Source organism: Labrus mixtus, chromosome 20 (genome assembly GCF_963584025.1).
Source record: "Labrus mixtus chromosome 20, fLabMix1.1, whole genome shotgun sequence".
Classification (NCBI taxonomy): domain Eukaryota; kingdom Metazoa; phylum Chordata; class Actinopteri; order Labriformes; family Labridae; genus Labrus; species Labrus mixtus.
This window is the reverse complement of record NC_083631.1, coordinates 5,889,811-5,904,310: the sequence shown is the minus strand read 5'-3', so window position 1 is coordinate 5,904,310 and position 14,500 is coordinate 5,889,811. Positions and strand designations below refer to the sequence as shown.

The following is a 14,500-nucleotide window of genomic DNA, read 5'->3' as shown; positions in this document are numbered from 1 at the left end:
AGTAGGAATAGCAACGCCATAGCACATACATGTTGGAATTTTTTCTAAGTATGTTGGAATTTGCTCGGGGCATTCTGGAATAATGAGGTCAATTTATGGTTGTGCTAAACAACGCACAAGCACACAGATACTAAAGTGTAAAGAAAGAGTCACATCTCAATATGTAAAAAAAAAAAAAAAAAAAAAAAAAAAGCACTCCGGACTTTGCTTTAATGTGTTGAAACTTGAATTGGACATTTTCACAGGCTAAAAGAAGCCCTGCCCATCACCTGACTAATGGAGAGTGAGACGGAGATCAAACGTCGCTAACATCACACGGAGGGAGTCAGACGAGTTCCTTCCATTTAATCTTATCTAAATGAGACAGACACATAAAAGGGCTCTTGGCCAGGCTAATTTTCTCCATCAGGACGTTAGCCTGTGATCTGAGCGTCTTTCATGGTCTTATCCCAATCAGACACTATGGTGCTCAGCAGTCTGCTCCCCATAAAAACCCCTCCATCCACTTTCCCTACAGGAGAGGGGAGGGAGAACTTTGCCTTTTTGAAAGAAGCCATGCCCTTTCTAATTCACTTTTATAAGTAGGTAAGCTATTGTATTTATTGAACAGATACAGCATATAGTTCATACAAACAGATCAATCATAGTTTAAAGGCCCCTCACTGCAAGTAATGACGTCATATTCTAAGGCAACAACAGCCTGTGCAGAATCAATTTAACTGATTCAAACATACAGCTGAGAGAAAACATCCTCAATAAACTGAAGAAAAGCTCTAAAACCCAACACGCCTTTAACTCCACACTTCCAAAAAGTGGATGTGGAAGTCAGCTAGTATTTCACCAATTCAGTCATATATTGAAACACAAAATTAACATATGTTCCGCTGCCCGGACACAAGCTTGAAACCTCAAGTTAAATAATGAATAATATTTCAAGACAAGTCCTAATGACCATTTTTATAAAACAGTAAAATCTGAATTAAATATGGCAGCGGAGGGCCTGTACTCTCTCTTACACAGAGCCCTGGTGTATATTAAGCTCTCTTTACTACACTTACAGTGCTCTCTTTCTATTATGCTGATGAGCATATCAAGCCACTGGGCTCTGATTTGCCTTTCCTTGTTAATTGGAATGAAAAACCCTGAGCCGTTGCTAACATTGCTTTGTTGAGCCCCTGTACTAACAGGAATCAGAGGAAATATCCCAGAGCCAGCTCTGATGACTGATGACTTAGTGAGGCATGTTGACAGATTTATATACATGAATGTGTATACACATGCACCTGAGCAGCACATGAGCTCTCAGTTGAGATGTTTATAAAGCAGGACAAGTACATACAGTATATTTATGTTTTAAGCATCATGTTTAAATACAACAATTTAAGGATCAGACATCACACTAATGAGCCACCAAGCCTAACTCTCTGCTTTCCTCTTCCCTCTGTGGGAGTTAGACCTCAGGTTCAACAGCAAGGAAAAGTGTGTGAAGAGGAGAATAAGAGCTGGAGAGAGAACGCGGGAGGTTCCTCATCTTGTGATGTTTTTTAAGTGCATCTTTTTGAAAAGTCAGAATAGACAGCTCATGCAGACTGATGCAAGTACTCAGCAATATCTTTGGCTCTTTACGATAGTGCAGCAGAGAAAATACGATGGGCGATCAGTCATGATTCAGTGTGAATCCAGTTCCACAGCTGTCTTTCATTGCTAAAATTTAAAATGTGATTTCAAAACAGAAGGTCGGAAAAACTTCTCATTCCAATTTTTATTATTGACAGAAATCTGAGTCAAAAAGTGTAGTCTGATATTCGGACAGAGGCTAAATATGCATTAGATCCATGTCAATGTTTTGGTTAAGAAAGCCAAAAACTCAAAACTTTTTAAATATTAAAGGTCAAATACGGAAGATATCTACTGAGTCCGCAACATAGCATCCTGTGTGCACATCTAGAGAGGAGGGGGGGCGACAGCTCTTTCCAATGTTTTGAATTTGGACTGCAGTACCCATTTTAAATGCTAGGTGTCAGAGTTATATTGCTCTTTTAAAGTGTGTGAACTGTAGCCGATATTAAGGATCGTTCAGCAACATTAGGCATACAACAACAAAGCTGAAGTATTACTGACAACATGTCATGTCCAGTTTACTGGTGTCAGCTTTATAAAACAGTGTTAAAGAACAATAAATGCAACAGTGTATGGAATATTATGCTCATGTATAATACTGTAAGTTAGATAGCCATGTTAAACAAATCCACTTTGCTTATGAATTCATTCAGCCACTATCCCTTAAAAACAGTTATTATTTTTTATTCATACAAAAAATTAATTACCATTTCCCAGTGCATGATAGTGATCAAATCTCTAAGCTGGGATCCTTACCATACTAACGTTTTTATTTTTTTAAATTTAGTCAAGTAAATATTAAACAAACATTATGCAGTGATTACCTGTGATGAGCTGCAACAGGTGTGGAACTGGATCTGTCCTTTAGGTGACCGACAGTCAAACTGTCATCAGAACAGCCACCCAGCTCTCCTGTCACCCACTCAGGAATACCTGCTGTGCTGTGTTCCACAGCCCGACCAGTCAGTGGATCATCATAGTAGATAAACTGCAAATCAAAATTCAAAGATAGGAGATATAGATTGTGTTAAATGGGTCTGTCAGTATGTGATGCAATGCAATGATATTCAATTAGGTGCAACTGCTTTATATTGAATCTTTACCTTGTTATTTGTAACAGCTGCCTCTTAGATAATATCTATTTTTTTAACTTCAATAAGACAGTGTTTTAAAAGATTATTTTTAAAAAGGCACAAAAATTGCTTTGAACCAGTAAGTTGTGGCACTGCTAGATTGCAGAAAAAAGTCTCACCATGTAAGTCGGGAGCGTCTTGAGGCTTCCAGGTTCTGGTTTGCTGGTGAAAGGCAACTCCAGGACCCCTCTTTTAAGCATGTTGAGGAGCAAACGGGCATACTTGTTGCGGTTCTCACGACCTATCAGACCTGAACCACAAGAGGCTGGATCACACAGCTTCTTGATCCATATGGCACACCGCTGGCGCTCTGATGTTAGAAGGAGAGAGAGGAATTAGAAATTATGTTACAGCTCATTATACACTTAAATGTATAATCTTGACGGTTTAAGTGCTGGGAGTTGTCTAAGCATATACATTTGCATAGCATGGAAAAAGACAAGCACAAAACAAAGTGTGCTAGCAGCTAGTATGTTTACTCTTTGGAGACTGAAGTAATAATGAAATCTCACCTGTCTTGTTGGGGTGTTTAAGGACATATGGCTTCATGTCAAGAAGACAATGGTCAAAATCAGTGTCCACCCTATCCCATGAATCCCCGTGTTTGCTCATGGTCTCCTGCAGAAATGAATACATGGTTAAGACGGATGGGGTATCTCCCAATCGTTGCCAGGGTTTACTAGCTAAAGAGTGCCTATAATGTTAAGTTGTCGCCCGTAACTAAAACAAGAAATAGAAAATACAGATAGACAGGGCTGTATGGAACATATAGACATGGTGTCACGTAAATTTAGCTTAACATAACATGAAAACTACTTCAAACTAACTAGAGAATCAAGATGCTACACCGAGTCAGAAGCTAGCACAACACACATTAGCAAACAAACAAAAGCAGACGAGTAGAGCGCTGGTGGAGTGTCGCTGCTCCTCATAAACATCCTAGAACAAACGAAGAACACGCTTGATATGAATAAACGTGGAGAAATAAGAGCAAATAGAGACTTACCCTGAGCACTGATTCCACCGCTCAAAACGGTTCAAAACTTCAACGTCCTTATTCTACGCCATATCCGCTCTCCGTGGCGACGCTGCTGATCTTGTTGTCATAGTTACCGAGCACTCGTAGCGTATCTTTTTTAAATGTTGTATTCAAACAGTAAAATGTATTTATTTGTTTATATACTTTCACCAGTAAAACATTAATTTCATTCATACATCTAAATTCGTTTTGAATGTATATTACTTACTTATACATAAATATTTGCTTCAAAATAAAATTGTCTTTGTTTCGAAAATGTAAAAAAACAAAAACAAAGAAAAGCTGTAGGCTAATTAAAAATATGTAGAAAACAAATAAATAAATACACAACATAAGAATGAAAATTCAACGCCCATCATTCGCTCTTATATACCCGAAAAGGAGTAGGAAGAAGTTATAACTTATTTTATCCTACCCCTTTTAACTGAACAGGTATTAGTTTGTATTAATTATACAAAAGTATAAATTAGCCTATAATATAATGTAAAATAATTACTTGTAGGCCTTTACCATTATCTAATTACACCAATAATGCATATTCCAATCACCATAATTGAACTATGTAGTCTACAGTGTACCATCACCAATAGAATACAAAACCCACAAACTAATATATTAAACCAAAAGTAAATTAATAGACCTCTTTACAAACACACCCCAGTGCTTGTAATCAATAATCATATAGCCTAGGCTATTCAAACGAGTGTATGAGACAGAAAAACGAGAAAAATTAAAAATTGGCATTTGTTTTTGGCTTTCGACTGTTTTACAGTTTATTCTGAACCTGAAATATCGTTTAAAGTCCACACGATGGCGCAATAAACCTTCAGTATGTAGTATGAACGGTGACGAATACATGCATTTTGGGCGTTAGTTCATTCATCCTTATGGAAACAGGTAAGGTCAAAATGTATGTGCATATAATTCTAAACATAAAGCTAGAACATGTCGACTGAATCAGTAGATGTTTCATTCATGTGTTGAGCCATAGGCCACTTTATCTATCAGAAGAATCACTTCTGACGTGTTTTTTTTTAAGTTGGGAGCTTAAACTGAGGGGAATATTTCCCACAGCTCGTGAAGGCAGACTTCATGACGTCACTGTGAATGAAAAAGAAGCGCTCAGCTGTAGTTCAGGCAGAGGGGAGGCGTGCGCCGTGTCAGGAGCTGCCCCAGCACCACTTGTCAGGAGCTGTGAGGAGAACAGAACCTCTCACATATCGGACAAACGGAAGTTGTGGCTGTGTTTTTTTCTTTTGTTTTTGTCTCCCCATTATGGCTGACCATCTTTTACACTATAGTGACTCAGCTGGGGTCGGGAATCGGTTCGCCCGCAAAGGTGCTTTGCGCCAAAAAAACGTCCATGAGGTGAAAAACCATAAATTCACAGCAAGGTTTTTCAAGCAGCCGACCTTCTGCAGCCATTGTACAGACTTCATATGGTAAGTATTCTTTATGCATACCTGTCTTTGATGCAGGCAGCTTTTCAGTGGTCAGATGGCAGAATAACGTGACATGCTGATGGAGCTTATGGTTTAGCAAGTTTAAAAGCATGCACCTGATGTTTTCAAATGGCGAAATATAACTGTCTTTACGCTAATTGAGCTTACCAAGTGCACTCCTATTTATGATACAGAAACAGCCCAGACTTCATGACTTACATTCCAAGCTTCTGAAAGACTTGCTGTATTGACAAACTAAAGCAAGCTTTGTACTGAACACTGTTTTTTGTTGCAGGGGATTTGGGAAACAAGGATTCCAATGCCAAGGTAAACCTCTTGCATGTGTGTTTCGGTTCATTTGAGGTAGAAGCACAATAGGCTGTGGTCTTACATCACTGTTAGTCAGTTTGAGCAAAGGGATAAGAAAAAAGGCTCAACTCAAAGATTACATTCCCCCCCCCCCCCCCCCTCACTGAAAGCAGAAAAACTCATCCGTTCAGATTTCTTTCGCATGTGCATGTAGACTCAATTAAAACCAGATTTGACAAAAAGTTGTAAATTACATGAAAACCCACACAAAACAGTTCAGTTTTAAAAGTTATACTTTAATCTTTCCATGGATACATTATCTGGTTACCCAGATATCAGGATAGTTTTTCTCTCCAAGGGTTCATGATCCTACAAGAAAGCAGAAGTTAATATTTGCAGGAAAAGTGCTTTGAAACAACAAAGAGTAAGTGACACATATACCTGATTCATGTTGGTTACCAGTTGGCTCTGGGAAAAAAAAAAAAAAAAAAGCATCATTTACGTGAGGGACATTTGTTAAACATCAGCATTTATCATCTGATATACCTTTGAGGCCTTTAGGAGCAGCTGCGTTACTGGGTGCAGGACGTTTGGCAGCCCTCACCATTGGAGGCATCGCAGCAGGAAATTCTGGCGTGTACTTTGTGTGAGTGCGGAGGTACCGGGCTTGCAGGTAGCCATTTCTGGACTGGATGATATAGCTTGAACGAGGTGGGGGTGGGGGCAGGGCAAAGTAATTGGCTTGACTAGGACCTCCTTCATGAACAGGTAAAGAGTCTGGAGTCTCAAGATGGGGAACATAACCACTGCTAACTGGCTTGGACTGCCATGTACCAGAGCTTTGAGACTGTGGTACAGGCTTCTGGTAGACCGGGGCTTGTGGTTGGACAGAGCCTGACTGAGGCTTAACTGGTTCTGTTTGCAGGTAGGGAAAGCGTTCGTCCCGGTCTGTCCCCCAGTCTCCTGACTCATTAGAAAGTCCCTCCAGCCCAGGAGCACTTTGTGTGATCAGCTGATATGGGACAGGATTTGGCTGTTTGTCATAGCGTGTGTGCCGAGGGCCTGATAGTTTCTTATTTGAAGCCTGCCAGGTACTCTGATCAAAGTCAGAGGTAATTAACACTTGGTCGCCTGCATCGTCGCCGATGTTGCGACTGTCAGAAAATCTGTACCCTGAGGAATTAATGAAGATAAACTATACATAATTCTGGAGGACTAAATGTTGTAATAAAGAGACACACACACAACAACAATACTGTGATGACAAAATTAAAGAGTACATATTAGCAGTAGCTGTTTTGATGTCAACCTGCTGTACTCCAATAAATGCGTGCCCCCCCTCCCCCCTCCATTGGCAACAATTTTGTTGTAAAGGTAGCGAGCTCGACGTCCATTTGACAGCATTTAAATGCCATGAAAGCATAGACATTACACCCAGGCATCAATCCTATGAGTTAAATGTAAGCATGCAGAGAGAGAAAGCATTGCCTGACTACACTGAATATTGACTTATAGCAATAAATCAGACCCATCTTAATATTGCAAATAGTCAAATCACAGTAACAATGATAATTGCACAGATTTAATTAAAAAAAGTGATTACTTCTCTGAGCTGGTAGAGCAGTACTGCCATCAAATAGAATCAAACAGATGCAGGAAACCCTGCAAAAGAGGCAAAAAGAGGGAACACACTTGATTAAAGTCTCTGTTAAGGTTAATTCAAACTAATTAAGTACTCAGGAAATCACTAAATGAATAAAACCTACTGCAGAAGGAGTCCAAGAGCCATGGCTGTTAGCTGAGAAGCAGCACCCTTTACTTCTCAGACCTTAAGATTTGAGACACCGCAGCTTAAGACTGGAGAGTAACCTCTTGACTTGTCGTGAAGCTTGACATGTCTCTTTTTATATCAGGACTCCAGGTCTTAACGAACACCATTAGCAACAGCTGCACACTGAGCAATTAGAAGCCAGATAGCTAACAGGTGTGGCAGCTGAACAACACCTCCCACTGTTTCAATGTAAACGACGTCTCTGCGCATATGATTGTGTCCGTACTAGAATACTTTCTGATTAACAATTCTTTCATTTGAAGCGAGTATAGTTTGACTGAAATTTCCGACATGAAGTCAGGATGCCTTGTGCGCCCTGAAACAAACACCCTGAAGTTGCTACAGTGTAACATTTCTCTCCAGACATCTGATACTGTGGCGGCTTACAGGGGAGAAAGGCAGAGGGAAAGGGTGTGGAGTGAGGGAGACAAAGATGAAAACAGGAAGAGTTATAGCAGGGATTACCGAGGTCAAAGTGAGGTTAGATTGCCGGGAAAGGCGCTTGGAAAATGGAAACAAATAACACGATCTAACACAAAAGAGTAACTATCGGATAGAGGAAGATTAAATTTACGGAAGTAAAATGTAATGCCAGTGACAAGATTACTGCCACTAAGCTTAACGTGTGGTTGGTCTGCAGGGCTTGATCATCAGTGTCACTTTCTGTGAGGGACATTTGATCCTAGGAGATTGGAATACAACAGGATATGTGGTATGTTTACAATATGCAAAAAGATTTAAAATTCATATCCCCTTGTTTTCATGTCAGGCCGCCCATTTGCATCACTGTTGATAAGTGCAGTTTGACCATGAATGCATCATACAGTACTGCTGTCTGATGCATGTTCCTCCATGCACTCACAGTGCCTCTCCTTGTAAGTGCACGTTGCTTTTTTGAGAACCACATAGAGGTTTGACCCCCAGAGGACTTGATGCACACACAGCTCTCTCTCTCTCTCTCTACTTCATGGGATGGATGCTTAATGGCTTTTGTAAGTATTGACAGCATTGTGAAGACACTGGATTTGCAAGGGACTGCAAGGGACTGCAAGACTGACAGCACAGAGAGATTTTGGCTCAAATATTTATCAGTTAGAGACATTCAATCCATTCTTTCTGTGAAGCAAACTTAGCTAGTTACTTCTCATGCATAAAGCTCCTAAGATCTGAATCTCTATGAAATGCATTTTCAAAGCAGGAGTATTCATTTAAGAAAACTTTGACATTGACAGTCATTGTGATTTACTTGTTGCATGAGGTGAAAATCCTGCATGTGTGAGGCGGAACACTTGGCTTCTAAGAGTCTCAAGAAAAGTGCTAAAGCATGACTCATGTGATCATTCATCTTTATCCTTTTTCTCTGCATGGTTGATATTAGTTTATGCTTTCTTAGGCGTAGGCAGACAAAGGGCCGTCCAAAGCTCCCTGCTGTGCATTGAAAATCCAGCAGCTTTTTTTTCCCCCTCCTTCTCCTGTGATCACCCACCTTCGCCTCACAACAGCGAGCAGCAGAGCGTAGAGAGCCATGGCTGTGGAAACATCTTTATTACTAAAGGATCTCTGTGTGGGTGGAAGGCAGAGCCCCTGCTGCTCCTATAGGCTGGTGACTGCTGTACCTTTTTATTGTTAAAGGTAAAAAAAAAAGGTGGTGTCGGGTTCTCCTCGGTTAGATATGTAGGTTGCATGTTAACTGAATAAATCACATAATAACACATTCTGTTCCCTTTATTCACAGGAAATAACCCTGTCATTTGAAAACTCCCTCTTACATACAGTACATTGGCTGGTGTATTTAACGCACATGCCATCTTCTTTGGTTGGCCGTGACACGGTCCACTGTGGAGAATCTGTGAGAGTGAGACATCCTGTCATATGGACATGCTGGGTTATATCCTATACTCCCAAACGCGTTACACACTCAACTTGGACGTCATTACACCTCCGTTCTCTTCTTCTTCTTTGGCTTTTCATGTTATATATTTTCACCCTAACGCTCTCCTTGTAAGCTGGTCTGTAGATTAATTGAATCAAAAAACAGGGGCTTAAGCTGTTCCATTAAGATAAGGCTCTGTATCAATCATTTGAGATTTTTAAGATTCACTCTCAATTTTTATGTAAAGTGTTCAAACTTCTAGCTGATTAGCTGAATGTTTTGTACATTGGATTTGAAAAATGTTATTAGTTCTGTAGAGTTGTATATTAAACAAACATAAGAAATGAAAGTACAAAATGTTTAAACAACCTCAAATTTAGAATGTAGTGATGTTATCTGCTATCTGCATGCTTTTCAGTGTTACATATATAGTATATACATATATAGAGGGTCTTACCTTTCCGGTGGACACACATTCACCTGCTGGTCTTGCCTAATCCAAATGGATTCTTTTTAACAATCCACCCTAAACCGTCTTCCTGAGGATTTAGGCTCACAGTTTGCTCAGTCTGTGTCGAGCACTATCTGCTCCAGTGAATAAGGCCTATTGCACAAATCAGATATTTGTCAACATATTAAAAATGCTTCTTGGAGTTAGTATAAGACATAAGTTTGACAAATGGAAAAAAACAATTGATCAAAATCATTTATTAAGGAACCACAACACCTTATTTCAAACTAACTCACATCTTAGAATAAATCCAAATGAGTTTAAGTCAACACTTCGCCACTGTGAGTGTATTCACTGAAATCAAATGAAGCAGAAATGAAAAATTTTGTTAAATTTATTCACAGCAAACAGATGGATAGAGATTCAGCACTTGCAGCTTCTTGTGACTAAATTGCAAGTCGTATTCTACTTCAGTTTTTGACTCGAGAAAGTCTGAGACATGAACAGAGCTTGATTTATATCAGAATAGGCCGATACTAAAAAACGGATGTCTGCGTTTAATTTAACAACAGCAAAATTCTTCCCTTCTTAAAGGCAGAGTTGTGCAGTGTCACCTGCTCTCTGAATGTTTCCTCCAAACATCAGATCATCTCATCGTAAACAGTCTTGTGAGAGCGCTGGATCAGTTCCCATCACGGTGCATGCTCTGCTCCCCCCGTGTGCTCCCCCCATGTCCTCCCCCATCCACACTAGCCTTTGAAACGGAGCGGCTGTGGAAATGACTGTGCCATCTGTAGAGTTGAGAAGTCATCGCTTGGAGGAGAGCGCTACGTCTGTACACGAGAAAGAGCATGGATGGAGGGAGAGGCAGTTGGGGGAAAAAAAGAAGAAGTGTGTAAAAAGAGTAGAGAGTGTAGGAAGCAATAGAAGAATACAAAGGGGAATCTGTACGTACAAGTCTAAATAAACACAGAAGGATTTGCAATTACATGGGTGGAAGTGAGAGGCAGAGAGCGGTGATGAAGTCAAAGAGGCCTCTTACACATTCTGGCTTCTTGCTGCAGAGATTTGGCAAAGATAAAGCAAACAGTGTGAGTACTCCGAGCACATGAAAGAAAACATGGTGGATATTATGTCTAAGTGAGAACTGATAGCAAACTGGCAGATTACATCAAAGTGGGAATCTTTTAGACTGAAGGATCAGCTTAACCTGTAACTACAGCGTGTAGCCACAGTGTGGGCGAAATGACCAATATGTAAGAACAGTATTGAAACGCTTTGTAATCATTGTTAAGGAGATATGACAAACAGGTGGCCAGCAGTTACAGAGCAGCCTTTACATACATTTTGAGTTGTAATATTGTTCACCTAGCATGTTTCATGGTCCAGTATTGGACACTAAACTTGTATTATTTACTGTTTGTGACAAGCATGCTTTCCATTAAAATGATTGGATGTCTGTTGTTAAGTAATGGAAAATGCTAATACTGAAGGAACATTCGTTTATAACTGTCAGGTACAGAGAATAAAAGCCGTGTTGTGATGAACCAGAAAAGAGCTCAACAGTGATGATCCACTTTTTTTCGGCGGCTCTTGGTCCAAAAGTAAAATTTCCCTATTCAAACCCTCCATTGACATTTCAGAAAATCAGGATTTTTTGAATCCTGGAACTAAGCCGACCAGCTACCCGAATACTTGTGACTATAAAACATTTTATTCTGCACAAAAATGCATCATTTACAGAACAACCACACAGATTTTGGAAATATAAGCTGAGTTTCTTTCAAGTCACATCCAATCAAACACCACCTACAAGTCGTCCTAAATCACACTTGATCTTTTTTTTTCCATACCAGATTAAGTATAAAGCTAGGATCAGAAATGTTCTGATGTTTTGACTGTGCAAGAGAAGGATTTTGATAGAAACACATAATCCTTACAATATACTCTTAAAGGAGACCAAACAAACAAATATCCTCAAGTTCTCTGGGAAGTAAAGGCACTAACAAAGTATTTAAATGTGACTGACAGTCTGTATGAAACCATCTCCTCTCACTGCCTTTGAAAATATTCATGACTTCCCATGCATGAAAACAATTCAGTTGATAGAATCTTGCTGTTTGTTTGCTCCCACTGCTTCTGCATCATCTCCGTGTTGTTTGGGCTTCCTCTGATGTCCGCTCTCTGCTTCCATGGTGACATCTCCATAACTGTAACCCGCCCAGCATGTTGTGTTTTTAAATACATTTGCATACCAAACACGGCCAATTTGCCTACTCTCATTTCAACCCAGGGCCTATTTACTGCTCATCAAGCGGTAATGATGAGATCTTTATCATGTGCACAGACGAGGGCGTCGTGTGTGGGCCGCTCTGCCACAGTGGGGGACATTTGTTGACCCCTGTGGGCGACATCATGTATGTGTCAGTTAGCATGACGAGGGCTGACACATGCCTCCAACGAGAGAGCCACTGAGCCCTAATGGCGAGCGTAGGTGTAGAGCACAATCACTTTCTCTGCTCGGAATGGGGCTGTGGATCTCATTAACCAATCAAGGAGCAGAAGTGTGGGGGAAAACGAGAGCGAGAGCTGAGCAACTCCTGATGAGGAGGCCTAAAACAATAAACATCTTACACAACAACACGGCCGGCTGAGACGCGGCGCCCGCTCCTCTCGGGTGACGGCGTTCAGATCTTGGAGGGTTCCTCCCGCTACGCTCTGCTCTGGGTGTTAAGATGGCCTGGATGTGTTTCATTAAATACAATTCATTAAATCTCTCTTCGGTTATCTAACAAAGCAGATGTATGCCTCGTTGCTCTGTTATTGTTTGTTCCTCCTGCTGGATATTTAGGACGTTTTCTCTCTGCTGTTCTTGACTATTCAGTCGACACATTCATAGAAGATTCAACGAGTTTACTGAAAATAGGTCACCTCAAAAGCATAGGTCATGATACTTCTTTATTAAATACTCTTTAATAAACAGACAGGATTGTTTATTATAAGCTGTACTCTAATTAGGCCTGGCACATATGAGAACAATATGCAATGTGTGATTACATTGTTTAATATTGCAATAGAGAGGGGAAGTGTGATGTATTAACAAATATTAAAGAGTGCATATAAGATACATTTAACTGTTTCTATGTCTATCAGCTGTTCTCAATGTTTTACACAATACCTGTTCATCTGCTAAATCCAAAACAAATCCAATCAGCTGTTTTCACCACTGAACAGACCTTAATTAATCTGATGATAGCTGATAGCTTTAGCTTCATCTGCCTGCTTCAAAATGGTGTGAAAGCATTTATACCTACACTTCCATCCAATATGAAAAATGTACTCATGCTAAGTGGAGAAGCATTGCTCGATGTGTTTTTATTCCCAATGCTCATATTGGGTTAACGATAACATTTCAGTTTGTAGTGCAGCCTTAAGCCAGGTTTATGAATCTGCTTTGAATCTACACCGTCATGAGCACTAGTGTACGTACATGTGCAGTAGTGTGTTCACGTATCTCTGCAGTAATCCGCTTCAAAGCGCTAGTTGGCAGTGCGATTTCTATGCTAGTTATATCCCCAGTGTCCGGTTCTGCCACATTGGTTTCAAACCATTACGACTGAAACTGAACATGTGATGATGGATTTGGAGCTGATAAATAGAGCTCTAGGGTTTTTTCCTTCAGCTGAATTTTGAATATGGCATTGATACTGGAAATACTGGAAATGATGGAAATAGGACGCTACCCAGTGGACCAATCACAGGAATTAGAGTCTGTGTTGTTTTTGATGCGTAGTTTTATTTTATTAGGAGGTGCATGTTATAGGGTATATACTGTACGGAGGCTTCTGGGTAGGTTCAGGGCTACATAATCCTAAAGTATCAATTGGGCTTTACTCCCCCTCAAACTTAATGTAACTATGATTTCAGAAACAACAAAGACAAATGTTATTGACTTCAGAATCTAGCAGCAGTTTTCACCAGTTCAATATGTGTTTTAGAAATGTCTTCAAAGTTAAGAACAATCTGCTGGAGTCTCATTTAAACAGGCTTGTTGGAAGTGCAGAAGTCTCAGCTGAACGGCGAGTGTTGAAGCTTAGCTGTCCAGGATAATCATGTCTAATTTGCCCCTGCTTGTCTCTGCTCCACATTCAAAATGTTTCCCCTTCTTTTCTCTTTCTCCCTTCACATTCTCTCCATCCCTTACTCAACTCTACTGAGGCAGCAAAGTGGGCCTTTTTACATTTCATCATAGTGTTGACAGCTCGTCTGCACACTTTTGATGAGTGTTTTATGTTGTCAGATGGCTTTCAAAGCCTCTTGGTCTTCTTCTGTGCAGCGCAGCCCCTGCAGCGAGTGCTCTATATTCAACTGATTTCATTTGGATGGAGGGATTAGTGACGGCATATTAATGTTTGCTATTAAGACATTTTAGAAATGTTGTGAAATGTTTCCGAAAAAATTCTCAAAATGTACACCAATACAATACCAGAGCTCCTTTGTGTGGTTACAAAACACAAAAAACATCCAACTCTCATTCTGCAATAGCAGCTTGTCAAATTGAAATGTAGGACCTTTATCTATAAGTTTTTCTGCTCTGTATTCCAGTTGTAACATATAGATCAACACCAGACTGATATGCCAAAGATGAAAGGATTGTCAAAGTTTAGTCTCTCATTTAAAACTCAGACAGTAAAGAGGGGATGAGGGGAGGAGAGAGGACTGGGAGGAAGGAAGGGATGATCTTGGTGGGAAATACAGAAGGAAGGATAGTTCCAATCTTCTTGGATTCAAAGGTGTTAACA

General features: G+C 40.1%; 2 protein-coding genes and 1 long non-coding RNA gene across 8 annotated transcripts in view; 1 reads left to right on the top strand and 2 right to left on the bottom strand.

Annotated features, from left to right (window-relative positions):
* The window catches only part of cep112 (centrosomal protein 112), a 102,544-nt gene extending 98,701 nt beyond the window's left edge, over positions 1-3,843 (bottom strand). For all 5 annotated transcript variants that reach the window (XM_061026487.1, XM_061026490.1, XM_061026489.1 and 2 more), the window contains exons 1-4: positions 3,760-3,843; positions 3,266-3,371; positions 2,873-3,063; positions 2,445-2,608 (exon numbers count right to left, since the gene is read on the bottom strand). In XM_061026487.1, coding sequence (XP_060882470.1) covers positions 2,445-2,608; positions 2,873-3,063; positions 3,266-3,365 — 455 coding nt within the window. In that variant the 5' untranslated portion in view covers positions 3,366-3,371; positions 3,760-3,843. The remainder of the gene's footprint in view (positions 1-2,444; positions 2,609-2,872; positions 3,064-3,265; positions 3,372-3,759) is intronic.
* A 1,082-nt stretch (positions 3,844-4,925) lies between these two features.
* The window catches only part of prkcab (protein kinase C, alpha, b), a 98,962-nt gene continuing 89,387 nt past the window's right edge, over positions 4,926-14,500 (top strand). For both annotated transcript variants that reach the window (XM_061065775.1, XM_061065774.1), the window contains exons 1-2: positions 4,926-5,234; positions 5,530-5,561. In XM_061065775.1, coding sequence (XP_060921758.1) covers positions 5,068-5,234; positions 5,530-5,561 — 199 coding nt within the window. In that variant the 5' untranslated portion in view covers positions 4,926-5,067. The remainder of the gene's footprint in view (positions 5,235-5,529; positions 5,562-14,500) is intronic.
* Positions 5,450-6,018, bottom strand: LOC132995677 (uncharacterized). Its single transcript, XR_009677046.1, has 2 exons — positions 5,985-6,018; positions 5,450-5,912 (listed from the first exon to the last, which is right to left on the bottom strand). It is a non-coding gene; the product is annotated as an uncharacterized LOC132995677 (long non-coding RNA).